This window comes from Sparus aurata, chromosome 1, assembly GCF_900880675.1.
Source record: "Sparus aurata chromosome 1, fSpaAur1.1, whole genome shotgun sequence".
NCBI classification, from domain to species: Eukaryota; Metazoa; Chordata; class Actinopteri; order Spariformes; family Sparidae; genus Sparus; species Sparus aurata.
In genome coordinates this window covers 3,570,090-3,587,201 of record NC_044187.1, presented here as the reverse complement: position 1 = coordinate 3,587,201, position 17,112 = coordinate 3,570,090, and the positions used below count along the sequence as shown (strand labels likewise).

Sequence of the window (17,112 nt, the reverse complement as noted above, 5' to 3'; positions counted from 1 at the left end):
TGCAGCATCCGAGGCTGCAGAGAAAGCCTCACGATGGCTGTGTATCAGGAGGGACGAGCAGTGGGCGACAGCTTCTTGGACACAGGCCGGGAATTGATCACTCCCGGTCAGGTCGCCAGGGGGTCTGAAGTTGAAAGACCCGAAACCCCCCGTGACCCCAGGTACTATCACTGAGGATCTGTCCAAGAAACTGCTTCACAAGATGTATGTAGCAACAACGTAAAAAATGTTGTCATAACTGTCGTGTGAATTGTCGTGTGGTCACAGTTACCTTGATCTTTAACCGCCAAAAATGAATCACTTACCTCTTTGCGCACATAGACAGATGGGCAACCCAAAACCTTAAAGCCTCTGGTCATCGCCAGCACAGAGGCAGGACAACATGCAAAATAACCTTTCTTCACAACTTTAAACACGCTAATTCTTTAAATTTTACCGTTTCTATCATTAAAAAAGTGTAAAAAGATGTGTGTAGTTTTTGTGTTGCCTCACTCTTAAGGTTTCTTCCTCTTCTCTGACATACAGCCGATTCATCTCTTCCTTCTTTGTGTTTCTGCTGAAATCTCCTCGATCTGCGAATCAGGATGAAGAAGCAGTTTTAAAGATCAACACAAGAAAAGCTGACACTACTACAAGAAGAGATGTGTGATACAAAGTCCTGCTAATTGTTTTGCAATAATAACAATATGTAAAACAGCAAAACATTCGTGCTGCTCTTTGTCTGAAGAGCGCAAGTGTAGAAGACGGTAGCCTGACTTAAACTTCTGTATGTCCGTATCTCCATCTTCAATCTTTATGTCAGAATGAGCAGGCAGATTTGGTTTTACTTTCTGAGACACAAAACATTTTGTCCTCAAAGAAAGCATCAGTTCTCCAAAGGCCTTTTCTGAGGCAACAAAAAAACTGACTACAAAAAGCCACAAGATTACAACAAAAAGACAAAAAAATACTACAAAGAAGTGCAAAGCGACCACAAAAACTGACTAGACTGACACAGTCTGTGTTCTCGCTCCAGCAGCCCAGAGATCAAATCCAACCTGCGGACCCTGGTGCATATCATCCCCACTGCTGCCTCAACACTTCTCATCACAATCAAAACCTATAAATCCATAAAAAAAAGACCAAAAAAAATAAAAAAATAAATCATGACTACAGTTAGCCTACATAATGACCACAAAAAGACAAACGCTGACGAGCAAGTGACACAAAACTACTACAAAGAACTGTGACAAAGAAAGGACCACAAAGAAAGTTAATTCCCAGAGACACAAAACCAAATGACAACAAACAGAAATGAATCACACTCTGGCCTCTACATGGAGCAGTGGGGCCCATTGCCTCCAAATCCATCCATGTACATGCAGTGACACCATGTTTTGATGACTGATTTCAATTCCTCAACACTCAGTGTGTGATTAATGACAACAAAGGTTTTCATGATAATTGTCCAACTGTTTATACATTAATTTGTCAAGCTTTTTACTACTCAACCTAAAATGGGTAATTTTACAGCCACAGCTGTTAGATTCATTAAAAAGTTAAAGTCATCTCATTCTAAAAAGGTTTTCTTTGGTCTAAATGTAAAGACGCATATCAAAGACAAGACTTCCTACAGTCTCAATATTCATTCATCTTCCTAATTTTTGAAAAATATGTTCAAATAAGGTCATGGTGTGACTCTGAGGGGTTGGATGTCATCAACTTCTCCTCTATAAAAACACCCTTCTTTCTGACGGTTGGCACTGAAGCAGCACCTGAGCTGAAAACAGAAGAGGTCGGTGGCAGCATCCGTCAGACATCTTTCTCTACGAAGAAGGTAAAAGATTTTCACTTGGCTGAATCTGGCTTTATTCTCAGGAGGTAGCAACAGGCTTCAGTGATCATTGTTTCTCAATTTATGCAGTTATTAGGCCTTCAATGGATCTCATCTCTCCTGACACCTTGTAAAATTTTCAAACCGTTTTCCAAAGAGTTCATAAAGCCACATTAAGAACTATAAGAGGCTGAGTGTGTCCGTGTTTGGCAGAACTTCTCTTTTTTACTGTTTTTTTTTTTTGTTGTCTTTTTCAGTTTGCTGGATTAAATCCATCACTGCATAATAATTCTAAGATAGTTTAAAGTATGTGGTGTGTTCACATCAGAAAAGACCAAAAACACTCAGTATACAAATGCATATGAAAAAACAAAGATGTGTTTTTGATGGACACGTTTTGCACAGAGGTTCCTCTCATCAACTGTTGATGCTGGTTTTAACAGCTTTGTGAACACTGCAGAAAAAAAAACAACAAAAAAAGAAAGTTATCTGACATCTACTTGTGAAATTTATCAATGACATTCCAGTGTCACAGTTTAATTGATATGCATGATGTAGTAAGAGCACAAGTATTGGGTCATTCCATATCAACTCACCTCAGCCCACCCAGTTCATGTTATGGACCTCTGTATGTATATACTACGCCTCACCAATAGGCTGAAATTTATCCTCAATACCCAAGGTGCATAGATAACAATATAAACGACAACAAATCATATACATATGCACTCATATCAGCCAATGGATTACCCAAAGAGGCTGGTTGGTGATGTGATCATGTGGCTTCAGGTCAAACGTTGACCTTCAAACATTGAAGAGTGACAGAGAGGTGAAGGGAATGTCTAATAAAGGACGTTAATGACACTATATTTGGTCAATGAATCTGAGAAGAGAAACCCAGAGGTGGTACTTACATTTGTAAAATAGGATCCGTTTTTATTAAGTGCTATATACAAACAAAGAAGGAGGAGCAACAACAAGCGGCATAAAAAGCATAAGGAATGACATGGTAAAAAAAAACACAAAAAAAAAAAAAAAACCTTCATTGTGAAAACGCACTACAAAACCACTATAACTTTGAAAAGTCCTTATTCAATCCCCCCCGGAAACAAACTTTTAAATGAAAAACCCAAAATGCTTCTCTCTTTTTCCTGCTAAAGTAATAGTATCACCTCTTTGACTAGTGTACTGGAGTACAGAGTACTTCTACTCTGCAACAGTATCACATTTCATCTTTACTACTTGTAGGAATAGAAGCGCTCAATCAAAGTCAAAGAGGCAGTAATGTCAACTTTATCAGGAAAAAATTAAAAATTACATTCTTTTAGCGGGCATGAATGAGGACTTTCCTTTCCAATGTTTTATATGGTGGTTCTTAAATAATTAATGTGTTTTCACAAAGAACTATGTTATAATAAAAATAATTTTGTACCATGTCATGTCTTATGCTTTTTATGATGTTTGTTGTTGATCCTCCTTCTTCGTCTGTAAGTAGCACAAAAAATATCTAGTACCACCTCTTGATTGCTCTTTATGGACCAAATATAGTATCATTAACGTCCTTTATTAGACACTCCCCTCACCTCTCTGTCACTCTTTAACAATGACTGGCCTGAAGCCACATGAGCACATAACCAACCAGCCTCTTTGGTTGCTCCATTGGCTGATATGTGTGTAGATGTGATTGGTTGTCTTCTATAAGTATCTTTTTTTTTTCCTTTTTTAACTCTTATACCTTCCATATCTTAATGTTTTTTTTTGATGACCCTGATAAGAGCCACAAGCTGAAACACGTCAGTCTAATAAAGTTGGTTCTATATGCCACAACACGTATTCATGTATATTATCGCTGCAGAATGTTTTCAGTTATCAGATTAATAGCAATAATTATTTACTTGAACAAAAAATAAAATTCATATCTCCACTAGTTGCCATTTTGTTGCATCCAGTGATTGATTCTATGTAGTATTAATACAGTTCTATCACATCTAGAAGCTACTTGAGTGTTTTATTTTAGTGCCAATATTTGAGTAACCCCATGAAGGTGGCTTTATGGCTTTTTTATTCTCACTATCATTAATACAAACTGCCTTGAGAGAAGTACAACTTTAAGGTGTCATCTTTGATATGATAACTATGAAGGCAAGTTATAATCTGACAATTACTGTATTAGTATTTACATTTTGAGATGATCATATATTTGCTAGTTATTATCTTCTGTGTCTTTCATCCTATTCTGATGATACGGTCTTTAAAAAACTGCTTCAGTTGCCACCCATCTTGATCTGTGTGCAGATGGCTGGCCTCTGCTGGATGGTTGCAGTGCTCGCCTTCTTCCTCTCTACTGAGAACAGTCTGGCTGATGTGAACCAGAACAGGCTTGCAGGAATTGTAGATGGCATCTTGAAAAAGTGAGTCAACTTCTGTATCACTGAATAGGGGTGGGCCAAAATATCGATACTACGATATATCGCGATATTTCGTCTTGAGGTACGTTATCAATACACTGGCGCCAAATATCGATTTTTTTGGGGGGCCCACCACCACCACCCCTCTTCGGAGGACAGCTTTATCTTTATTCAAACATAGGTATACAACCAAATAAAATTTAAAAAATTGTTTAAGCAGCTCTGAAACCCACACATATAGATATTTAATGATAGTGATAGTCAGTGTGTGTGTTAAGAAGAAACACTGTCCAATATACTCTTTGTTTACTTGGCCGTCATTCATGTGAAATTGATTGACAATGTTTTTTAATTCCTGTGAAATGGATTCAGTGCAGTCAATGAATTCTGAATTTCTTCAGTGGCACAGATATCGTGATGTATCGTGGATGAAATTACTTGCAATATATCGATTATCGCAGAATCGCTGTATCGTATCACAAGGTACCTGGTGATACCCAGCCCTATCACTGAATAGAAGACTATTTAAAGATAGATAGACATCACAAGGAGCTCGAGGAAGGAAAGCTGCGTATAATAATGCTGGGTCCCTAAAATAAAGATTGCAAGTACAAATAATGAAGCTGGAGTTGTGATTTGTGCGGAAAACATGTCCATAAAGTAGTATTGTGTCAGCACACAGGTACAGCAGCTATGAAAAAGTGCTTCTGATCTCCAAAACCATCAAGCCAAAGGAAGAAGCCATATGAGTTAAGCTTTTGTTCTGTGTTCTGCACCCAATCTTTCTGGGAGTCGAGGATACAGAAGCTCTAGTAACTGGGATGATTACATTTCAAGCAATACTGTGAAACATCTTGAGCAACTGATAAAACACTCAGGCAGAAATATAGTAGCTGTTGTCGAGAGTCTAGTTCACTTTTTGTATCAACAAAATACTGCCAATCAGAGCAGTGTGACAACGAAGAAGTTGTACAAATTTATCCATATCTTTGTTTACTGACGTGATTAAGTTTCAGAAAAACGTCAGTTTACATTAAGTAAAAGAAACAAAAGATTGCCACAGAAAATTCTCGTTGCCAACAATACCATTGTTTTCCTAGGATATGGAGCATCTGGTGGGCACTCCTCTCCTCCGCTGCACATCACTGTTTTCTAGACTTTTTTTAGAAAAGCAAGGCATGGGAGAAGCACCTTCCACTAATTATATATAATGACTGGTAGGTAAAGCAGTCCAACTCCAAAGGCATTTTTTTCCTGGTATGTTTAAGGAGAACGCAGTGACGGGCAGTCGAAGTGCAGAGACAAAGACTCTTTGAAATCTGCCAAAGGGATGGATGTTAGTGGAAAGATGTCATCTTCAATCTACAGAATATTGTGTTCTGCCCCAAAACATCTCAAACATATAGTGGAATGTCTTTTATGTTTTTCTTTGACAGGTACCAGACAGACGGCAAGTTGAGTCTGGCTGTAAGGATCCCAGATGACCAGAACCAGAATATCGACGATATCCTTGAAGCAGTTTCTAAAAGTGATCCAGTTGGTGCTGTGAAGGAAAAGCTCAACAAGAATGAGGTGTACATCGGCAGGAGGTTGGTTGCAGCCCGACTTCGGGAAGGGAGTGAAGGAGGAGATCATGCAGAGTCACGTGTTGTTGACCACCTGGACGACTTGTTTAGCCATAGTAATAAACAGGATCCTGAATTTTTGCTTCTCTATGTTTATGCCTCCCCATGTGTTGAAAAATGTACAAGCGGCAATCAAAGAGAGAACATCCTCAAAAGGATTAATCACATTCTGCAATGGAGTAATTACGCTGTGGTTTTTTCTAAAATATCCAAAGCCAGTGATGGTACGCTCCATACTGAGAAAGAGTTGAGTGGAGCCCTTGAGCGACTCGGGACCTACAATGGTAGCCGAGGGGCAATCGGGCTAAGCAATATATTCCGCTGTGATAAACAGGATGGTAGCATGCATTGCACTAGTTGCTCGAGTGATGATCAAGTTGCACACTCATGTGTTTCAGACGATAAAACGTCAGGTCCCAGCCCTACCCCACCCCCCAGTTCATCCACAGGCAGTCAAGGTGGTGTTGATAATGGTAGAGAAAATGAAGATGAGGGGGCACCTTCCTCACAAGGGGGTCTTGATAATGGTAATGGAAATGGCGTAATTCCAAATGGAGGTGCGCCACCCTCAGAAGGCGGTCCTGAGAATGGTGTTGAAAATGACGTGAATCCAAATGGAGGTGTGCCACCCTCAGGGGGTGGTCCTGAGAATGGTGTTGAAAATGGCGTGAATCCAAATGGAGGTGTGCCACCCTCAGGGGGTGGTCCTGAGAATGGTGTTGAAAATGGCGTAATTCCAAATGGAGGAGTGCAACCGTCACGAGGGGGAAAATGCAGAGGAATGAGCAGGCGTAAAGGATGTAAAGGCAGAGGAATGAGACGACGCAAGGGACGAAAATGCAGAGGAATGAGAAGGGGTAAAGGATGTAAAGGCAGAGGAATGAGAAGACGCAAGGGGCGAAAAGGCAGAGGAATGAGGAGACGTAAGGGACGAAAAGGCAGAGGAATGAGAAGACGTAAGGGACGAAAAGGCAGAGGAATGAGAAGGCGTAAGGGACGAAAAGGCAGAGGAATGAGAAGGCGTAAGGGACGAAAAGGCAGAGGAATGAGGAGACGTAAGGGGCGAAAAGGCAGAGGAATGAGGAGACGTAAGGGACGAAAAGGCAGAGGAATGAGAAGACGTAAGGGACGAAAAGGCAGAGGAATGAGAAGACGTAAGGGACGAAAAGGCAGAGGAATGAGAAGACGTAAGGGACGAAAAGGCAGAGGCATGAGGAGACGTAAGGGGCGAAAAGGCAGAGGAATGAGAAGGCGTAAGGGACGAAAAGGCAGAGGAATGAGAAGGCGTAAGGGACGAAAAGGCAGAGGAATGAGAAGGCGTAAGGGACGAAAAGGCAGAGGAATGAGAAGGCGTAAGGGACGAAAAGGCAGAGGAATGAGAAGGCGTAAGGGACGAAAAGGCAGAGGCATGAGGAGACGTAAGGGGCGAAAAGGCAGAGGAATGAGAAGGCGTAAGGGACGAAAAGGCAGAGGAATGAGAAGGCGTAAGGGACGAAAAGGCAGAGGAATGAGGAGACGTAAGGGACGAAAAGGCAGAGGAATGAGAAGACGTAAGGGACGAAAAGGCAGAGGAATGAGGAGACGTAAGGGACGAAAAGGCAGAGGAATGAGAAGACGTAAGGGACGAAAAGGCAGAGGAATGAGGAGACGTAAGGGACGAAAAGGCAGAGGAATGAGAAGGCGAAGACGAGGGGGAAAACGCAGAGGAGGCCTCAGGCGTAGAGGTGGCAGACGCAGAGGTGGTTGGGGTTTTGGGGGATTTGGCAGACGCAGAGGAGGTGGCAGACGCAGAGGTGGTTGGGGTTTTGGGGGATTTGGCAGACGCAGAGGAGGTGGCAGACGCAGAGGTGGTTGGGGTTTTTGAGGATTCGGCAGACGCAGAGGATGATGGGGTCTAGGGGGATTTGGTAGGAGCACAAGATGGGGTCGTAGTTAAGTTTTGGGAAAGCTGTGATTCAGGTGAAATAGATTTGTTAGAACTTCAGCAGCTCCACAAATCCACCATGACTGCGACAATCTCCCTTGCTTTGAAACAAAGAACTTTACTACATTACTATATTATTACTATATAGAGCATGCATAATTTTAAAGTAATTTCTCATACTGATGCTATGACCATTTTTTTCTTTTAAAAAAACATAATAAAAAAAATGTATTGTACTGTCCTCAGTATTTACAGTACTCATGTCACTGTACACATCTCTTCATGTCTGTTTAATCTGAATAAAGCTTCGCTAAGCATCCATTCTGGTCTGTGTGTCAATCATTTGGTAAACCCTGAACACAATCAGAACAACCCAGTTTATATTTCATTACCACTGAGATCAACAGTGGCAGAAAGACGTGGTCGATAGCAAACTCTTCACTGTGCACACCCATAACACCATATCCAGATTAACTTTTTCACCTCCATCCTTGAATCATCAGCTGCAGAACTTCAGTACATTTATTTACTGTGAACCGCAGTTGTAACTCTTCATGTTCCTTTGAACAGAAACTCTCAGTCCCGCAGTGTGTTTTGCTCAACTAGATCCAGCCAAACACAACACTGGATCATGCTTGTTGTGACTCACTGAGACTAGAATTAAAGTTTCACAGTTGTATGTCTCCACACACCAGCCAAGTTAAATGATGTAAAGTCATTTTTTTGCAGAATATTATGATATCACAGTGACCTTGTGTCAATGTCATCAGTACATCATTTCATCCTGTTATTAGACATTTGTGTACATTTTGTGCTCATAATTCATCAAAATAATTGTTAAGAAATGGCCAAAAATATGTTCTGTGATCAGATTTGTGAAATCTACAAAAATCATGATGTGCCATTTGCTGAGTTCTGTATCACACAAAATATGTTTTCTTACATCTGGTGAGCAACTAGGCTGGGGCATCTGTGCAGCACTACTTCATTATAATGCTGTTTGTCACACAGTTCACCTTCATAAAAAACAACAACAAACAAAAAAATGCTGCCTATGCAATCTGGATATTGCAATTTTTGATACGTTACGATTAATTGTGTAGCCCTTATTGCAACTTATTTTCTTAACACATTTATTTAAATTCTTGTAAACAGGAATGAAAGTGCAACTTGTTTTTGGCAAATTATGTCACCTGTGCTGTTGTCTGAAAATATGAAAACGCTGTAGTTCATATTCCAGGCCTATAGGTGGCGCTTGAAATTCACCAAAAACGGAGAAGAAGAGACGGAGCATGTGCAGAAAGCTTGCGCTCTGTATACAAACAGAGTAGAAGGAGAAACAGAACATAATAAGAAGAAGATGGCGTGCACAGGAGACCAGGATCCTTTGTGTGGACCGATACAGCAGGACTGTAAATGGAAGCTAGCTGATATATAAATCTATGTGGTTCATGCTGGATATTGTCATTAAAAATCAAACTCTTACGTTGTGACTTCTTTAGAGGAAACCATCGTCCCTACATCCAAACAGATGAAGCTGTACAGACTCCACACAGCTGCCCTCTGCATCCTGGACTCCCGTGATTCCACCAGATACGTGTCCACTGCTCCGCCACGCTAGTGGAGCAGATAGGTTTCACTGTAGTCTCTGTGTTAACTTTCACCAGGTCCGCTGTGCTGCGTATCTGCTCCGTCTAGCTCCGGCAGTCCAGAGCTAGACAGAGCAGATACGTGAGCTGACCTCGTCCTACTTCTTCACGCCAGCTAACACTGTGGAGAACAAGATCCCTCCGATCTTGTTCTCCACAGTGTTAGCTGGCTGGTTCAGGGAGATGACGACCACGTCGCTGCTGCTCACACTTCCCCCGACCGTCACCTGGAGGCAGAACAGAGAGTGGTGAGTGCAGGAATCTTCTTATTTCACATTTATATTAAAATATGTGTTGAGTCACATATAAAATCCTGAAGACAAAGTATTAAATAAGACTATCACAATGAATCAATTAAAATCAGTTATTCTCACAATGTTGGAGCTTTTTTAGGGCCTGTGGAAGGATTACTGGTAGAGAAAGAAGACAGAAATGCTTTAGAGAGCCTCGTTCTGCTGTAAGCAGGAGCAGCCGTTTTGTTGCTGGCCACTTTATTTCCATTTCTAATTTAAACAAAACTGAAAAAACTGCTTTGTCCAAAAATGAGTAAAAGAAGTACTAGAAAGTATTGTTTTTCTCTTTTTTAAATAGTTGAATGAACTAGAAACACCACAGCATGGTTGACCTTTGACCTTATGGATATAAAATGTCACAACTTCATCATTTTATCTCATTGGACATTTGTGTATAAAATCTTGTCAGAACTATCATATGAATTGTCGTGAGGGCACAGTTACCTTGATCTTTGACCGCCAAAACCTAATCAGTTCCTTCTTTGTGCACATGGACAGCTGGGCAGCCAACACTTTAAACATCCTAATCATTCAATGTTACCGTCGCTATCATCAAAAAAAGGTGTTAAAAGGTGTGTGTAGTTTTTGTGTTGCCTCACTCTTAATGTTTCTTCCTATTCTCCTCTGACGTACAGCTGATTCATCTCTTCCCTCTTTCTTTCTGTCGAAATCTCCTCGATCTGTGAATCAGGATGAAGCAGCAGCTTTAAGGATCAACACAAGAAAAGCCGACGCTACTACAAGAAGAGATGTGTGATACAAAGTCCTGCTCATTGTTTTGCAATAATTACAGTATGTAAAACGGCAAAACTTAAAAAAATTAACTGCTCTTTCCTCTTTATTTGTGTGAAAAACTGAAGTGTAGAAGACGGTAGCCTGACTTGAACTTCCGTCTGTATGTCCGTATCTCCATCTTCAATCTTTACGTCAGAATGAGCAGGCAGATCTGGTTTTACTTTCTGAGACACAAAACATTTTGTCCTCAAAGAAAGTATCAGTTCCTTTTTGAGGCAACAACAAACTGACTAGAAGACACAAAATGATCACAAAGAGACAAAACAGTTCAAATCCAACCTGCAGCCCCTGGTGCATATCATCCCCCTGCTGCCTCATCACTTCTCGTCACAATTCACAACATATAATAAATAAAAAAGGCCAAAAAAAAAAAAAAAAAATCATGACTCCAGTGACCACAAAAACACAAACGTTTACCAGAAATCAAAATTATTACAAAGAACTGTGACAAAGAAACGACCACAAAGAAGAAAAATTCCCACAGAGACAAAAAAACTAAAAACAAAACGACTACAAACAGAAGTCACCACACTCTGGCCTCTATGTGGGAGCAGTCGGGCCAATTGCCTCCAAAACCATCCATGTACATGTATATGATTGATTGATTGATTGATTGATTGATTGATTGATTGATTGAGCAGTGACACCATGTTTTGATGACCGATTTCAATTCCTCAACACTCAGTGTGATTAATGACAACAAAAGTTAAAAAATGTTCTAACTGTATTCATTTGTCAAGCTTTTTACTACTCAACCTAAAATGGGTAATTTTAAAGTCAAACCACAGCTGTTAGATGCATTAAAAAGTTAAAGTAATCTCGTTCTCAATATGTTTTCTTTGGTCCAGATGTAAAATCTAAGATGCATATCAAAGACAAGACCTCCTACAGTCTCAATATTCTTTCATCTTCCTAATTTTTGCTAAATATGTTCAAATAAGGTCATGGTGTGACTCTGAGGGGTTGGATGTCATCAACTTCTCCTCTATAAAAACGCCCTTCTTACTGATGGTTTGCATTGAAGCAGCACCTGAGAGGAAAACAGAAGAGGTGGGTGGCAGCATACGTCAGACATCTTTCTCTACGAAGAAGGTAAAAGATTTTCACTTGGCTGCATCTGGCTTTATTCTCAGGAGGAAGCAACAGGCTTCAGTGATCATTGTTTCTCAATGTATGCAGTTATTAGGCCTTTAATGGATCTAGTCTCTCCTGACAACTTGTAAGCTTTGTCAACAGTTTTCCAAAGAGTTCATAAAGCCACATTTAACTGTAAGAGGCTGAGAATGTCCGTGGTTGGCAGAACTTCTCTTTTACTGTTTTTTTACCTTTAGTCTTTTTCAGTTTACTGGATTAAATCCATCCAGCAGAATAATTCTAAGATGGTTTAAAGTATGTGGTGTGTTCACATCTCCATGCCTTGATTTTACGATTTTAAAGGAACATTCAGTAGTTTTGGTAAAACTCCTTTTTAATGAGGCAGTGGAATTTCTCAGGTTGGTGCAGGTTGGCCAAAAATAAGTTTGAAATATGGACCATAGTAACTGTAAGGCCTTATTTTAATACATATTTTCCATATAAAATGCCTATTCAAGAGTCTCACCAGCCCTTTCAGTTCCAGAAAACATCATTAAGCCACATTAAAGTGAGACTGTAGCTCTGAGCAGAGTCCACTCTGGCTGCAGGTGGCAATTACAGGATAATAAAACGTTGAATTTCCCTCAATTTCCCATGATTGTCATGAGTCAGCAGCTTAATGATCTTTTAGCAACAACAACCATTTCCAGTGTCCTTACTGAGCTCGACAGTTAATTTGACTTCAGGTTGGACTTATGGGACAGAGCATTTGTATATTTTCTGATAATCAAATAATTATTTATCACAGTAATCACAGATGTTATTCTACTGTACTGTAATGTACTAAATGCTCTGTGCTGATGCTGTTTGTGTAACACTCAGATGGCTGGCCAGTGCTGGGTGGCTGTAACACTCTGCCTGTTGCTGTTCGATGGAAACAGTTTGGCAGCTGTGGACCAGAACCAACTTGCACCACTTGTAGATGAGATCTTGTACAGGTGAGTCGACATATACACAAAAATAAAACCAGTTCCTAAAAACAATACAACAAGAAATCAAGACAAACTCTAGTCAAGTTACTTTTTGTAGTTCTATTTCGTAATCTCAAAAAAGTAACAGCAGTCTGAAGAGTCGTTTTATCTCAATTGAGCTAATAAAACTGAATTGGGCGAGTACAAGTCTTTCGTATTGATACATTTCTAATATAATGTGGTGGGCCGTTTGCCAATTGCATGACCAGTGCACCTTTCCACTTATCTAGGGTCAGATCAGGTTTTTTTTACCCCGATCCCGATTTGAGTCCTTTAATATTTAGTATCTGCCGATACCGAGTCCTGATCCGATACTCAGCCTTAACTAATGTTTTCCTAGATAATACAGCTGTATTAAGAAAAAAGGTACATGCAACCAAGCTGCTCCTTAATAGCTTTTTTTAATTTTGTTGAAACAAAATATTTACTTTCATATGACTCCTTCTTATTCTGCATATGCTATAGCAACATCAGCAGACCACATTCCTTGTGTTGGCAGGTGAGTCTGTGACGCTGCACTGTGACAGCAGACCCTCGTGTTCAGCCAGCTGAAGTGTGTGAGAAGCAGTTCACGCTTGATACCTCCATATCATCCATTTCCTTTTTCATATTCCTTAATGGGATAGTTCAGGTTTTTCTAAAGGGGGGTCATATAAATTACATATCTATAGTCGATCTGTTTCCTACCGTAATCACCGAAAGAAAGCGCGGTCTGACAGCGATGTAAAGCGGTGTGAATTTTACCTATACAACGTATAACTGAACTGATGTTCAAATTTTTAGGTGAGCCTTGTTTTAGGTGGTTAATTTCACTTTTTTGCTGGACCCTGTTCACTGCAGTACAAAGCTGCAAAGCTACAAAGCTACAGAGCGTCTGGGCTGGAGCGGCTCTCTACTTCTCCAAACTGAGGCTGCGCTGATCGGTGATTACGGTAGGAAACAGATCGACTATAGATATGTACTTTATATGACCCCACTTAAAAAAAAAACTAACTATCCCTTTAAGTTATCATGGCAAAAATACGTGGACTCGTTGCTTGTCTATTTCACACACATTCAGCATCTTCTCAATTGCCTGTCTTACATGATCTGCTGTATGAGACTCACGAAAGTGGAGTAAATGTAATGTAATGCAGAGATGGTATGGGCATACCAGGGATTCAAAAACTCCAGATGACGAAGAAAACCCTGATCCTCTACCACGGTGATGAGCTGGTTCTCAAGAGCGATTACTTCCAGGGATGTCCCGATCCGATCTTGGCATATATCCGCTGATCGGAATCAGCAATTTTGAACGTGGACCCAGGCCCGATTTTATTTTTTTTTTTACGTCAGAGCACAATTTGTGGCAGAAATCAGATGCGCGCGTAACGTTACTCTGGCAAACCTGTGGATAAAATGTCTGCAATGTGGATATAACTTAAATTAGATAACAAAAGCAGTCCAACAGCGACATGTAACATCTGCAGTGCGACCGTTTCACGGAGCAGCATTTAATACTACTCAATTTTTACGGCAAAAAAACACTTAAAGAATACAACGTATTCACTCGAGAGTACAGGCAAAGACACTGAAGCAACAAATACTCGCGGATACTTTCAAAAGGAAAGAGAAATATCCTCGAGACAGCGACATGGCCACAGACATTACAGAGAGGTAATTAAATTAATCGCTCTGGATAACCAGCTCATCTTTGTGGTTGAGGATCAGGGTTTTTGAATCCCCGGTATGTCCTGCCATCTCTGCATTACATCACATTGACTCCACTTTTGAGTTATAATGTGCCGGTATGCGCACTAGTTTCATGGGTCTCATACAGCAAAGCATGTAAAACAGGCAATAGAGGAGACGCTGACCACGTGTGAAATAGACAAGCAACGTGTCCATGTCATTTTACGTGACAGCATAGGGAATATGTAAAAAGAAATAGATGATATGGAGGAACCAAGCGTGGGCTGCGTCTCACACACTTCAGCTGCTGAACACGAGGGTCTGCTGTCACAGTGCAGCGTCACACACTCACCTGCTAACACCAGGAAGGTGGAGGCCAATGCTGTAATAGCATATGCAGAACAAGAAAGAGCCATATAAAAGGTACAATGTTTCAACAACATAAAAAAAATATATAAAGGAACAGCTTGGATACAGGTTAATGCAGCTGTATTATCCAGGAAAATATTAGTTAAGGCTGAGTATCGGATCGGGACTCAGTATCGGCAGATACTAAATATTAAAGGACTCGGATCGAGATCGGGGTAAAAAAACCTGATCGGGACATCCCTAATTAATTCAGTTGTCTTCTCTGTAATGTTTTTGGTCATGTCGCTGCCAAGTACATTTCTCTGTCCTTTTGAGAGTATTCGTGAGTGTTTGTTGCTTTGGTGCCTTTGCTTGTATTGCTTGAGTGAACTAGTATAACTTAGAGTGTTTGTTTTTTTATTTGCTGTATCAAAAAGCAGCTCTTTTGTTACCCCTCGCAAAACGTCATATTGCAGATGTTACATGTCGCCATTGGACTGCTTTCACTTTCTAATTTAAAATATTTCCACACTGCAGGCATTACATTGACAGGTTTGGCTGTTTGAGTAATGTTATGTGCGTGTCTGTGTGCACAAATTGCGCTCTGACATAAAAAAAAATAATAATTAATCGGGACATCAACTATCACATCAGGTTCTTATCTTCAGTATGAAATGATCAAACATATTAGTAACACTTTGCATCCGTTTCTTGTTGCAGGTACGGACCAAGCTACAAGGGTATAAGGTCAGTAATGAACTAGTAAAAGTTACTCATGTAGTGCTTTTTAAAATAATAGTTACAATTTGCTCTATAGCGGAGACAAACAACAGAAACAGGCAAACACATAAAACAAGCACCAGCAACTGACAGAACGCTACTTTATACAAAGTATGACCTGATGATTTTCTTTATTCTTGTTTTTAAATTCACAATAACAATGTATCTACATCAGGATAAATAGTTTAACGTATTTTAATGTTTGTTATATATATTATGTGCATATTCATACTATTTTTTATAAATGTATTTTATTGGATGATCAAACAAAGAGATGCCGGCAGTGGCAACAATTTGGTTTGGTCTCCAACCTCCTATATTGCTCAACTGTTTTGAATAATACCTGGTTTATGTCTTTTGGATTTCTTTTGTTCTGACAGAGGAACCCCAATGTTCAGCCTGGCAGTAACCATCCCATACAACAAAGGCAAGAAGATATATGACATCAATCAACTTGACAATTCAAGGAAAACAGTCGAGAGGAAGTTTCGTTATTGTGAAGTGTACACCGGCACGAGGGTGGTTGCAGCCACAGTTCTGAGATGGCCTAATGTTGTGAATCAGTGTCCTGGTGGACGTGTGCAATGGCCTGATGTTCTGACAAAATGTCCTCGAGGGGTTAAGACCTGGGCTGACGTTAACAGACAGTGTCCTAATGAAGTTTGGAAGGGTAGAGCAGATCATGCAGAGTACCGTACTCTGCAGCACATTAACACCTTGGTCAATCGTCTTAACAAAAATGATTTGTTGCTTTTCTACGTTCGTGCTTCCCCATGTGATAAAAGATGTACAAACGAAGAAAATAATTTGAACATTCTTGACAGCATCAAAGAGATTAAGAAATGGAAAAACTACGCTGTTGTGTTTTCTGACATATTCCAGCCTCGTAGTGGTTATGTCATACCTGAAAAGAATCTAAAGGGAGCCCTCGAGTGACTTGGGGGATCAATCGGTCTGAGCAACATATTCCGTTGTGATAAACAGGATAATAACCCAGAAAGTGCTATGCAGTGCACCAGCTGCTCTAGTGGTGGACAAGTTGCCCACAATTGTTATTCAAACAATTCACCAGGAGGCAGCGGAGGAGGTGGCAGAAGAGGTGGCAAAGGCTGAGGAGGTGGAGGAGGAGGTGGTAGAGGCAGAGGAGGTGGAGGAGGAGGTGGCAGAAGAGGTGGCAAAGGCTGAGGAGGTGGAGGAGGAGATGGTAGAGGCAGAGGAGGTGGAGGAGGAGGTGGCAGAAGAGGTGGCAAAGGCAGAGGAGGTGGAGGAGGAGATGGTAGAGGCAGAGGAGGTGGAGGAGGAGGTGGCAGAAGCAGAGGAGGTGGCGGAGGAGGTTGGGGTCTTTGAGGATTCGGCAGACGCACAGGATGACGGGGTCTTGGGGGATTTGGTAGGAGATCAAGATGGGGTCGTAGTTAAGTTTTGGGAAAGCTGTGATTCAGGTGAAACAGATTTGCTGGAACTTCAGCAGCTCCACAAATCCACCTTGACTGCAACAAACTCCCTCGCTTTGAAACAAAAAACTTTACTATATTACTATATTATTACTATATAGATCATGCATAACTCTCAAGTAATTTCTCATACTGATGCTATGACCTTTTTTTTATTTTAAAAAATAATTAAAAAAAAGATTTTACTGTCCTCAGTATTTACAGTACTGATGTCACTGTACACATCTCTTCATGTCTGTTTAATCTG

The 17,112-nt window shown here is 40.6% G+C and overlaps 3 protein-coding genes across 5 annotated transcripts in view; 2 read left to right on the top strand and 1 right to left on the bottom strand.

Moving 5' to 3' along the window:
- LOC115592183 (cadherin EGF LAG seven-pass G-type receptor 2-like) overlaps nt 1-572 on the bottom strand; it is a 32,754-nt gene extending 32,182 nt beyond the window's left edge. Inside the window, exon 1 of the mRNA XM_030434730.1 lies at nt 493-572. The gene's annotated coding sequence lies outside the window, so the exon portion shown is untranslated. The remainder of the gene's footprint in view (nt 1-492) is intronic.
- Nucleotides 34-8,091, top strand: LOC115586561 (spidroin-1-like). Its single transcript, XM_030425708.1, has 4 exons — nt 34-161; nt 1,666-1,816; nt 4,109-4,224; nt 5,658-8,091. Exons 1-4 carry the CDS (start codon nt 34-36, stop codon nt 7,708-7,710), a joined length of 2,448 nt encoding a protein of 815 aa, XP_030281568.1. The 3' UTR covers nt 7,711-8,091.
- Nucleotides 8,092-9,097: 1,006 nt separating this feature from the next.
- Nucleotides 9,098-16,523, top strand: LOC115592217 (uncharacterized). Of its 3 annotated transcripts, XM_030434776.1 has the most exons (6): nt 9,098-9,667; nt 10,404-10,504; nt 11,449-11,599; nt 12,464-12,579; nt 15,352-15,378; nt 15,792-16,523. In XM_030434776.1, the coding sequence occupies exons 3-6, from the start codon at nt 11,516-11,518 to the stop codon at nt 16,345-16,347; spliced, it is 783 nt and encodes a 260-aa protein (XP_030290636.1). In that variant the 5' UTR covers nt 9,098-9,667; nt 10,404-10,504; nt 11,449-11,515; the 3' UTR covers nt 16,348-16,523. The 3 variants fall into 3 exon arrangements, with proteins under 3 accessions (XP_030290636.1, XP_030290644.1, XP_030290651.1); XM_030434784.1 differs by lacking the exon at nt 9,098-9,667 and having other exon boundaries at nt 10,047-10,504; XM_030434791.1 differs by lacking the exons at nt 9,098-9,667; nt 10,404-10,504 and having other exon boundaries at nt 10,928-11,599.
- The last annotated feature ends 589 nt before the right edge of the window (nt 16,524-17,112 follow it).